Genomic DNA, 12384 nt, shown 5'->3' with positions numbered 1-12384 from the left:
CACCACGGCTTGTGACACCCCCCCCCCCCCATATACACATACATAATCAAATAAAAAGTAAATAAAAAGTCCAGACTAGAAATCTTGTTAAACGTTTGCAACAAAAGTCTTGGCTTCAATTTTAGGGCTGTATTTTGGTCTCAGAAAAGCCCATTTCCCACTCTTTGAGGTCCTAGTTGTCGCCCTCAGCCCTTAACCTTGCACCTCTGTATTTCCAGGTCACCTATCCCATCGATGGCCTGACCCACTCAGCTCCCTTTTAGGAAGCAAACTATGGGTACCAAATCATTAAATACAACCCGTCATACATATATTTGTACAAAACGTTCTCTTGGTGTCAAGAAAATTCCTCCTAGCAAGGGGATCAGGAAAAGGACTGAGACCAGCACAATTAGCTCAGCCTTGGCTGATGGTCATGTTTTATTCTTTTTAAAAAAAAATTTGGTTTGGGGGGACACTCCCTCATATGCTCAGGAGATATTCCTGGTTTTGCTCTCAGGGATCACTCCTAGCAAGCTCAGGGAACCACTTATAGTGCCAGGGATAGAACCTGGGCCGGCCGTGTGCAAGGCGAATGCCCTACCCACTGTACCTGCTCCAACTCCCTGATTTTTTATTATCATTAAAGGAACCCAGCTGCCCCTGAGGATTCAGATCAGGGTGGCACCAAGCAAGAAGAATCTTCAAGATTACATATTTCACATTACAGAAATTTTCTTTTTTGACTGTTTATGTTTGGGGGCCATACTAGGTGATAGGAGTTATTCCTGGCTCTATATGCAGAAATTAGCTTGGTGGGCTCTGGGGACCATATGGGAGGCTAGGGATCGAGCCCAGGTGGACCACATGCAAGGCAAACGGCCTATCTGCTGTACCACTGCTCTGACCCCAACACCACTGACATCTTTATCATCAATGCTCGGGAAATACCTTGGCCAAGAATGAGAAAGTCACTAACCTTTCTGAGAAATGAGCTGCTACTTTCCCCCAGTGAAAGTAGCTCTAAAATTAGATGTGGAACACAGCAAGTTGGAGAAAGTTCTAGGACCCTCTTATCTGCTTCTTTTCCAGTCCCGCTGCATCTCTGCATTAGAGAACCCTTCCTTGGCAAAAGGCACACGCCAGTGGCCTCCGATCCCAAGTTTACTAGCCTGGCTTTCCATTCCATACCGGGAGTGGGCTGGCCTGAAATGCTCTCTTCCAGCCCACAGAAGTCGCCAGAGGCCTCTAGGCCGGGAGAAACCTTGTTCTTCCAGCCTTCTCGGCCCCAGCTCGCTCCATCTGAGCCTCCTTCCACTCCTCAGGCTGGCGAGTACGGCGGCCGAGTGCGTGTGTGAGGCCAAGCTCTCAGTCTCCGGGCCGGGGAATGGGAGGTCTGGGGCTGGGGTGAAGAGACGCTGGGGAGCAGCCGGACTCGATCTCTGAATTATAAAAATAAGTTTTGGAAAACTCTCTTCCTGACTCTGGCAGGCTCCGTCACATCTGGATAAAAGCTGTGGGAGCGTTTTTCCCTGGAACTGTGTTAACGGCCTTGCTCCTCCTCGATACGCACATCAACCTCGCAGCCAAGTGGGGCGCTTGCTGCCTGCGCTGATGCACACGCCGGGCTTCTGGGCCTGTGCACCCACTGTAACCTCTGTCTGGAAGGTGCCACGGCAACTCTTCGCTCCCCCACCACAACTCGGATGCCCACAGGGCCATCCCTGGCTTCCTCCCGCCCAACCAGGTCACGTCTGTCCCCTTGAAATGCTGCAGCCACCCAATGATTCAAGGCCCCTACTGTCTAGGAGGGACATTAGGGTCCCTGGTAGAGAGAGGGGCTGCAGGATGGAATGAGAGAGTGATAAGGAAGACAGCTCCCACCCCAGGGGGCTCTCAGCTATCCCTCTGGGGCTCTCTGAACGCAGCCACTACATGGTCTTTGTAAGGATGGACCCAGGAGGGCATTTTGTTTCCACCCCTCACTCTCCCCCTCATTCCCCTCTTAGCTCCCTGACAGACAAGGTCAGCCCTGCCCTGTCCTGGCTACTTCCCAGGTCCTGGGTGCTCCCTGTGGTGTAGACAAATGAGGCGGGTATGGCCTTTCTCTGACTGACTTGACTTTTCCTTAAACTTGTTCCCAATCTGGGGCTGGAGTGATAGTACAGCAGGTAGGGCCTTGCACGTGGCCGACCCGGGTTCAATTCCCAGCATCCCATATGGTCCCCTGAGCATGCCAGGAGTAATTCCTGAATGCAGAGCCAGGAGTACCCCTGTACATCACCGGGTGTGACCCAAAAAGCAAAAAAGCAAGGGAAAAAAAGGCGTTTGTTCCCATTCCCCCACTCCCAACTAGTCACGTGGCTCCAAGTTACCACCGAAGTGGCAAAATCATTAGGCTATTTTGGGAGGGGTTGGTTTGGTTTTTGGGTCCCACTCAGTAGTGCTCAGGGCTTACTCCTGGCTCTGTGCTCAGGAAGCTGGCAATTATTCAGGGTACCACAGGTGGTGCCAGGGTGTAAAGGTAAGGTGTGTGCAAGGCAAATGCCTATCCCTTGTACCATCTCTCCAGCCCCTCGCCAGCCCCTTCTGTGACAGCAGAGGAAGCAGAGCCTTGAAGACAGGCGCCCGATCCAGACTGGCGAGCCAAAGCCTTTCAGGTCTTGAACACCCGAATTCTTTCTGGCACAGAGACCTCAGAGCAGCCAGGCCGCGAGGCGGACAGACTCCAAGGAACTCAAACCATCCTTCAGAAAGACACTTCTGCCCACTGACTCCCTGAAACCAGGGACCTGGACACAGACTCGCTGGGGGCCTTCCCCTCCAGCAAGCACTCTGTACCCTCCCTGAGCTACCCCCGCCTTCTGAAAGATGAGAACAACAAAGGCACTTAATGGTTTTTAACTGGGTCGAGCTTATCCATCACCAGGCGGCTGACACTTGCAAAAACATCCCTAGGCCACAGCACTTCCTGCCTCTGCAAGAGCAGCAGTAATGGCTTCCTTGGCTCCGTGGCACCTGCAGGGGACAGTGGGACCATCAACAGGCATCGTTCATGAAGAGTGATGGAACAACATCATCGTCTAGAGGGTGCCAATGTGCAGGCATGGCCGACTGCCATTCACGAACAGGGTCTGGGAGACGCACCTCTGTTGACACTAGTTTGACCCCTGTCATAGAGGCGACAGGCCACAGACACACACCTTGTCCCCTTTGTTTCAATGATGCTACGTAGAAAAAGCACAGGGCTGGGGCTGGAGTGAGACAGTTTTGGGACCCAGCCCAGTAAGCACCCAGCCACAAGTTGTGACAGCTGAGAACATTCTAGAACAGGGTGACCCATGCAGTGAGGGGTTTACGAGGTGCCCGATCACAGAGGTCAGGCCTATGATCACAGCCACAGGCACTAAAGCGTTCCTCCTTCACCTGCTGTCCTCTCTGGAAAAGGGCAGGTACCGGTAGTACATCGGACAAGGAGCAGCTTTAGGGGTCTCAGCAACCTGTCCCTGGCTGATTTCATACCTGGGACGTATTTGCATCCCTTGGCTTGGTGCCCTCTTCCAACTGGAGGCAGGCGGGGATGGGTACAATTGTGACATCTTCCAAGCGTATGAAACCCACAGAGATTGTCCTTCAGGTAACTCCACAGGCAAGTGGAAGTTTGGTATTGATGTTCTTTGGAGAGGAGGGCGGCACACTCAGCTGTGCTCAGGGATCACTCATAGACCATATGTGATGCCTGGGATAGAACCCCACTTCATTACCTCTCTGGCCATGGTATTGATGGTCTTAAGGGAAATGTTCTCCCTGCCTTTCAGTTCAACCGTCTCTTGGGTTATCTGTTGCCTGTTAGATTTGTGCCTCAGAATCCTCACTCTGGGGAGTGGGCACTGCAGGAACTCTGTACCCCCCAAATCCCATCCCCTCACAGCTGGCCTGGGAAACCCTCATAGAAATGAAGGTGTCAAAAGGTTGATCGATGTCCCTAAGCTTTGGGTAGCCCTCAAACACTACCACTCTTCCTCGAAAACGACTAGACATTCTCTGCCATTGTAGAAACTGGGGCAGGTTCATCCAAGGTGTCAAAGGAATTCAAATGAAATATCTGGAATCCATCATTGGGTGGCATGAGAGCCATCGTGTCCCTCATAGATGTAGGGAACAAGCTGGTAAGATGCAGGGGACGCAGATGCCTGGGAGCCCAGAGCTCGGTGGCAGAGACAGATGAGAGCAGGAAAGGACTGAAGATATGACTCTGGGAAGCCGTGGAAACAGGGACAGGTGGTTCTTCCACCTACAGATTTGAAGGTGAAGGTGTAGGTGGGGATGGAGCTGGGGGCCAGGCCATGGGATGAGGTTAAAGCTTTTGGGGGAAATAGAACTCCACCTTGCTCCTCTCCTTAGGCTAGGATTGCTGTTTCTTCACGGTCCAAGAGAAAGAGGGGAATTTGCAGCTCCAGATCTTGCTTGGTTTCCATTCTTCCAGCTATACAATGTGAAAGAGAGGCTGTCCTCCTCCCTCTGAGTGGAGTGGAAACCGATTAAGCAGGGACTAGCAATTCAATTAACCCTTGCTCCTTTAGTTGTTTATCTCTGTGGAAATCCAACCTCTAATCCCCTGACTGAAGGAATCAGACAGCTCAGAGGGTTTGCATCCCCCTGTAAGAAAAACCCTCTTACTTCCTGGCAGATGAGGCTTGCCTTGCTGGGCAGATTAACTGAATGATTCAGAAAAGTCCTCAGTCACTATCTCGTTCCTAGACATCCTTAGATAATGGTGGAACTGATAAAATTGCCCATTACTAGTGAAACCTCAGGTGACCTACCTTAGCTGTTATTTATTTGGGAGTTTTGGATCACACCTGGCAGTGCTCAGGGAACTACGTAGGGGGTGCCAGAATCAAATCTAGATCAGTGCATGCAAGGTAAGCGCCCATCCCACTGTACTATCTCTTTAGCCCCTCAGCTGTTATTTAAATGTGCCCTATCTTGGTAGGGATCATGTCTCAGAGAGGGAAGCCTTTCTCTGGCACCAAAAAAATAAGCACAATAATGAACCAAAAATAAACAAATAAATTAGCCCCATCATTATGCTATTTCTCTGTCTGTCTGTCTCTTCTCTCTCTCTCTCTCTCTCTCTCTCTCTCTCTCTCTCTCTCTCTCTCTGTCAGACCCAGAGATGCTCAGGGGTTACTTCTGTCTCTGCACTCAGGAATTACTCTTAGCATTGCTCAGGGGACCATATGCGATCCCAGAGATTGAACCAGGGTCAGCTGCGTGCAAGGCAAACACCCTCCCGCTGTACTATCACTCCAGCCCCTTACCTTCTCTTTTTAAAATGAACAAATGAACACTTACTCTAATAGTACACTTCTACTGGATTACTTTTTCTCGTCTTCTTCACTAGTTTGTAAGCTTCCTGAGGAGGGCTCTCTCTCGCTTCACCACTTAATCTGCAGCACTTGTTTTTGTTTTGGGGCCACACCTAGCAGTGCTCAGGGCTTGCTCCTGCAGACTCCTGTGGGACCATGGAGTGCTACGGATCCAACCTGGAACTCCTGTATGCACAGCGTGTACCCCAGCCGTGGAGCCATCTCCCTGACCTTCTGCAGCACTTTTAACGATGCCGGGCATAAGGTGCTCACAAATATTTGTTGGCAGAATGGCTCTTATTTATTGAGCATTTACTATGTGCTAAAAGTCTTTGACCTCATCTATGACCTCATTGGCACGACTGGTCAACATGCCAACCTTGGGATTCAGACACTGTTATTAGCCCCCATTGATAGATGACAAAACTGAGACTTTAGAATGGTGAAGAAATCTGCCCCAGGTCACTAATATAAATAGCAGAGGTGTGTCTCAAACCCTCATGATTTTGCTTTCTGTGTTCTTCACCACGATACAAATTTGACACTCATGTCCATCCTGCTGAGTGCTAGGGAGCAAGATTATTCTCCAAACCCTACCATTTATTTATCTCAGTCCCAACATTCAAGAGGTTGTTCTCCGATGGCATGAATGCTCTTGCATTGCCTCATAATAAAAATGGCCAAGGGGAAACTCAGATGTGATTCAAACTCCTATCAAAGGATGGTGCTGTGGGAGTGGGAGGAAGAAGTTTCTGTTTTCTGCCAGCTCCAGGTTCAGAAATGCTATACGATGCAGTGGTTTCTCTCCCTCCCACAGGAAGTCTCAAAGATACCACCCCCTAATGACATTGTCCTGGGAACACAGACATCAATACCCAGGGAGCCAAGTCATCGAGAGCTCTGACTTCTGTAGGAAGCTGAGATGGTGTTTTGTAAACACTACAGAACTTTTATCATCCATCTCGGCTGAGCAAAGCCCTATCTGCTCAGCATTCTGAGTAATGGACAGGGAGAGATGGATGGGGGCCCTTAAATTCCTGGTTGGAAGACATTAAAAGTTTAAGAGCCCTATATAGCAGAGTCTAATGCATGTGCCCCTGCTGTATAATTAGCCAGCATCACAACAATAAATATATAATTTAAGGCAAGACCAGCAGGACGAGAACAGAAACCAGCACTCACCCCCTCCCGACTGTGGACATTTCCCCTCCTCCACCTCCCCCTTGGCTTGTTCTTCAGCCCTGCTTGGTCTTCAGCCCCGCGAAGGGGAGCCAGCACAAACCTTAGGGGTTATTTGGGGATAACAAAGGCCTGGACCTCTCCATTTCTTCTCTGAGCAGCTCACCATCCCTTCTGAAGGCAGCTTTCTGTCATAAGTAATTCATTGCTCCTCTCCTAAACATTCATTTCGCTTTGTCTAAAGAGACTTAATAAGCCAGCCTAGTTATTGTTTACGGAGTCCACCCCACAGGATTTCATGTATAAAAAATGAGCAGGCCCATGAATGCTGCCCTCCCCCCACCCCCCGCCCCATTCCCCCAGCCAGCAAGAGGTCCCTGGAGAGCAAGGAGTGCCCAGGAGTACCTGCCTGCACTGGGCAGTGAGCTCTGCCTTCTGTCACCCAGCCAGCTGGCTTCCTATTAGCATGGCTTAAGAGGACTGCTCTGGGGGAGCAGACTGGTCAGTTCTTGGGGTGAAAACAACCCAAGATGAAAACCAAAGAAGTGAAGACCTCAGATAAAAAGTGGCCCATTGGGATCAGCCCTTTGGTGGAAGACACCTGTTTTCCAGCAATTTCTGGCACCTCTGCATTTCCAAGGCATCCTACCTATCTCAGTTTGTATTAATGAAAAAAAGTGGTTTTGTATTCACAAATGTGTCAGGCAGTGGGTCTCAGCAAAGGGGACACTTGGTGGGCACCTTTACTGTGGCCCTGACTAAGGAGTGAGGAGGGATCCCTGGGGGAACCGTGGGGAGACGGGGCGGGGGGGGGGGGGAGGATAATGTTTATCCTCAGTCAGGTGTCCCTTCTGCCTAAAATACAGTACTTTTGTTCTGGACTCTCCCCAGTGGGTGACGGAAACCCCTGCCCTCCACTTCCTTTCCTAGAATTAGTGTCCCAATATTAATGTCCCAAAGCTCAATTATCAGTGGTGACATCATCAGCCAACATTCTGTATAAACCTCAACTCTGAGGGCAAATTAAAAGTCAAATGCTCTCCCATCACAGGCAGTGCCCGAAATGTAAAAACTGAAGCCAATCACTGTGTCAAAGTGGGCTATACCCCCAGACACTCTTCAATGCAAGACCCAAGGTGTCAAATAGTCTCCTGGGAAAATGGGCTAATAGCACAAAGCGATTCCTTCTCTTGTGGCTGAAAGCTTGAACCCTGGAGATTTCCTAGCTTCAAATTCCAAGGCTTTGGAAATTTTTCACTTAGTTTCTATGTGATCCTGGGAAAATTATTTAACTGCTTGATTTCCTCAATATAATAGATATAATTCTATGGGTACTTTAGTCAATGGTGTTGCTAGGACTACTTAAGCTAATATGGAAAACACTAAAACTATAGACACATTACTTACGGGCAATTTTATCATTATGTTAAACCATGTGCTTAAGTTTGCCTCCCTTTATCCTTTTCCAGAATCCACATGGCCTCTTCCATGGCTACTAATCTGCCATTGAACGCCTTCCCCCCAACTAGCCCTCCCTTCAGACTGCAAAGAAGTCAAGCCATCATACCGCTCTAAATAATGCATGGGTTGCTGACTCCTGGAATGGGAGTCTGGCAGGCGACACTGTAGAAGGGATGTCACCCCCTCACCTTAGCAGGGAGAAGGTCAGACATGGTCTGTCCCCTAGGCACTGGAGCCATGTCATCTTTCAGAGAAAAGCAACTGCCCTATGGTTCCTTTCCCAGATTTGACACGGGGTCACCGCCCATCCCCCCATGCCATTTCTCTTCCTCCTCTGTGGTTTGATGCTTTTCCTGACTTTCAGGAAAGCCCACACGGCTCTGCTGTATAATAACACCGGCTTTTTCATCAGTTGCTCATTTGGTGGGTGACAGCTTGTAAGGTCAGGCCCTGGGAGTCAATAATGCGGTTTCTTCTCAGGAAGGGGATCCGGGAGTCTGATCATTTAAGTTTCACCACCCCAGGACGTGCAGAGTTTAAGAAACCCCCAAGTCCTCCTCTCCACCATGAAGGCGCCCAGCAAAGCCCAAGGCAATGGCACCCAGTCCCCATCCTGGGCTTCCTGCCTTTCATCCCACTCCTGCCAAGTCTCAGGTTTCCGAGTGTGGATGTTCTGGCCACTGCTACAGTGATGGGGAAATCCGGGGTCAGAGCCATACAATCTACCAGCTGTTGAGGGGACAGCAGCAACTGGTAGACCCAGTCAAGCAAGGCTTGACTAAGAGACTTCATCAGTGAACAGCCCCTCTCCCCACCAAATGACAATGTCAGACACATGAAGGTGTAAAATATCAACCACAACCACGACTTTATCCTTTAAAAGTCAGTCACCAGATGAGCACTGTCTGACATGAGCCATTGAATCAACTTCACCATCAGACCAAATGCTTTCTCCCAGACTGGGGAAGCGCCGCCAGCATCGCCCCAAGCCCTACCCCTCACCCCCACCCATCCCCCAGTAGATCCAGGAGGGATCTCCCTCGCACCCGGTCGGGTTGCTCGGCCTTGGAGCACCCCCGGCCCCCGGCGCCCGCCCCCAGCGCGCTTACCGTTGGCGTTCTTGCCGCAGATCAGATGCTCATAGGGCTGCAGCACGCCCCAGAGCTCGGCATCATTGTTGATGACCATCTCCAGGGCCTCTGCAGACACCTCTCCAACGGCGGCCCCTCCGCCGTCGGGGCTCTGGCTGGCCAGCACCCGGGCCCGGATCTCCTCCACCAGGTTCTCCATGCAGGCGGTGAGCGAGATGGCCGCGTACTCGTGGATGCGCACCGAGATGCGGGTGTCCACCATCCAGCGGAAGAAGCGGCCCACGGAGAAGGTGAGGCCGCAGCGCGCCGACTTGCCCCGGCGCAGGCCGTCGCCGGCGCTCATGCTGTACAGCGACAGCGCCTTGACGGCGGCCAGCGCGCAGCTCTCGGCCAGCGCCCAGCTGTGCACCAGGCGCACGGCGCTCTGCACCTCGAAGCGGGTGCACTTGGCATGCAGCACGCTCAGGCGCTGCGCCTCGCGGGCCACGCGGATGAGCGCCCGGCGGAGCAGCCCGGCCAGGCGCCTCACCGCCTCCACCGAGAAGGCGGGCGGTCGCCGGCCGCCGGCGCCTTTGCGGAGCACCCGGGCCACGTCTCCCTCGGTCCAGGGGAACTCCTCCAGCTCGGGGAGGCGCGGGCAGCGCGAGAAGAGGTCGGCCACTTCGGGGTCCTCGGGCAGCACCGTGTTCACCGTGTCCCAGCTGTTGTGGCGGCTGTTCATGGAGCCGGAGTAGCACCACCAGGCCGCCCCGCGGTGCTGCTGCGCCGAAGAGTTGAGCGCCTGCGAGTTGGACTTGGACGACGAGAGGCTGAGCGAGCGACACGAGTCCCCGGCCCCATAGCCGGAGTCCAAGGTCAAGTCCTCCAGCGTCTTGAGCGTGGAGCTGTACGTCCCGGCCATGGGGAGCCTGCCCGGAGCGGCTTCGCCGAGCGACGGGCGCTCACAGCTCCATGCTATCTTCCCCACCCCCTCCAAGAGGGAAGAAATAAAAAAAAAAAAGAAAGAAAAGAAAAGAAAGAAAGCTCTAGGCTCTCCCGGGAGCCCTCCTTTCTCTGCGCGCCGCCAAGCTCGGCGGCCGCATCGCCCGCCCGGCGGCCCCGGGGAGATAGACGCGCGATTCCACGCACGAGCCGGAGTCCCCCACGCGCCCGGCGGCTCGGAACGAAGCTGTCACTGTCACCGGGCCTCTCCGCGCCCACCTCGGCCCCCTCTATCCCCCTCAAAGCTGATCGTCTGTCCTCCACGGAGGCGGGGATCCCGGGAGAATCGGGCGGCTCCGGCGGACAAGGAGGCGGCGGCGGCTCGGAGCGCAGCGCGAGTCCGGGACCAGCCGGCCAGAGAGCGCTCGGCAAACTTCTGCGCGGCGCCCGCCGCCCGCACAGCTGGGTACCCCGCGGCCGCCGACATGCAAATAAGCGGGGCGACCCGCCAATCACCGGCCGAGACGGGAGGGGCTCCACCAATCATCTCCAAGGAGGACGGGCTGGATGCAGATTTTCCTCGGCCGCCCGGTGAAACCCTGCGGGGCGGAGGCGGGGCTGGAGGCCGCGAGCCGGGCGGAACGGCAGGGGTGGATGGTGGTGTGGATGGAGGAGGGGAGGAGAGCCCGAGCCCTAAGAGCTAGCTGGGAGAGAGGTGGGGAAAGGAGGGCTCGAAACGTCCGACTCAGCGGACGATTCAAAGAGGGATTTCATTTAAAGTAAAAAGCCTCGGGCGTGCGGTCCTCTATGCCCCCCCTCCCACGTTTCAGGCTTTGGGTCGTTGACAGAGCCCCCCACCTTTGAAACCCTTTGCAAACTGAGCCAGTCTAGCGCGGTCCCGGGCTGGAGAGTAGGGGGCGCAGAATGGGGGAGGGGACTCCACCTCTTTTGCTCGACTTTCTGCCAAGCTCCTCCTGTTTTCCCGAGATGAAACTCAAAAGTGGACTCCGCTTGCTTGCTGGTCTCCGCAGATCCGTCCGGCTTTCTTTACGTTGCTTCCAAGGTTCCAGAAAGGAATTTCCTTTCGTGCAATCTGATCAAGGCTGGGCTCCAGGAGGTCTGCGACTCCCCACTCCCCTCCACCCCCAACGTGTGCACCCAGGCACTGGCAATTATACTCGCGGTTTTCTGGGGGAGGCAGCCCTAACTTTAAGCAGATTCTGAAAGGGCTCTTGCCTTTCTCAGGTAGGTCTGCTGCTGCTGGCAAGAATGGGGAAACGTTTCTACAACCGGGGGCTGTATGCAAGACGTATGGGCGAGCTTCAAGCCCCCTCCCCGTACCAAGTGACAGTACCAGGACAAGGATTCTCTGTAAGCCCAGGGAAAGCAGTCTGAGACAGGAAGCCGAGTGGCTGGGTGGATACGCTAATCCAATTTTCTGGGGGAAAAGGGTAAAATTACAATCACGATTTCACTGATGCTTGAAAGCGTTGAGCCCAACTGCACATGGAAGAGAACGCCTGGCTGTTGAAAGATGCAAACGTTTAGAACAGAGAGGAGATACGGAGAGAAAGGCTCCTGCGAACCAGTCCTAAACTTCATCTCATAGTTATTGGAATTTGGGGGTGGCGGCGGCACACCAGCATTTCCAGGGCTACTCCCAACGGCGTCCTCGGTCGCTTCTCACAGCGGGGACCCTCCCCCGCCCCCACTCCACACCTCCCGGGTGCTGGGTAGACTTGTGGGGCCGGAATCGAACCAGGGATTCCTGCATGCAAAGCACGCACCTAACCCTTTGAGCTCTCTGCTCTGCCCCGTCTTGTGTTTATGGATTCTATTCATTTGCAGAAGGGGTGGGGGCGGAGGGCTTGAATTCTCCTTTATCTCCTTAGAAGTTACTGTCAAGGCGATCTTTTTGTTGTTGTTAGAGGTGCGAGTACCCGAGGGTGTAGGCTTATCCACAGAAGAATGCAACGATGAGAAATGCCCCTCCACTCCCAAAGCTTTTTAAAAACGTTCTACCATCAAGGCTCGGTTTGCTGGGTGTAGGATTGGGGGAGGGGGTGTTAAAGCGACCTCAGAGTTGCGCTTTGGTGAAACTGGCCCAGGGCGTGGGTTCGGACGTTGCCTTCTGAGCGCTCTTGGTTCCAGCAGCAACCCCGCCCCGATGCCCGCGGCTCGGCTGCGGCACTGAGGCCATTCACACACGTGCAAGTGCCCCCTGCATCTGAACCGAAATCCCGAGGAGGTGGTATTCGCCTTTTTCCTCAGAGTCAGCCTCCCGCGCTCCTGAATGCTTCCTTTGTGCTGTGTCTTACGCAGTTCTGACCTTGGGTCGTGAGTTGGATGCGAATTAGGAATGTCTGGTTGTCCCTTGCCTT

General features: G+C 53.4%; 1 protein-coding gene across 1 annotated transcript in view; it reads right to left on the bottom strand.

Moving 5' to 3' along the window:
• Nucleotides 1–10464, bottom strand: part of ABTB2 (ankyrin repeat and BTB domain containing 2) — a 194354-nt gene extending 183890 nt beyond the window's left edge. The window contains exon 1 of the mRNA XM_056137219.1: nucleotides 9101–10464. Within this exon, the coding sequence (XP_055993194.1) occupies nucleotides 9101–9983 (883 nt within the window). The 5' untranslated portion in view covers nucleotides 9984–10464. The remainder of the gene's footprint in view (nucleotides 1–9100) is intronic.
• Nucleotides 10465–12384: the final 1920 nt, after the last annotated feature.

This window comes from Sorex fumeus, unplaced genomic scaffold (genome assembly GCF_029834395.1).
Source record: "Sorex fumeus unplaced genomic scaffold, SorFum_2.1 ptg000007l, whole genome shotgun sequence".
Lineage (NCBI taxonomy): Eukaryota > Metazoa > Chordata > Mammalia > Eulipotyphla > Soricidae > Sorex > Sorex fumeus.
This window is presented reverse-complemented; position numbering and strand designations above follow the sequence as displayed.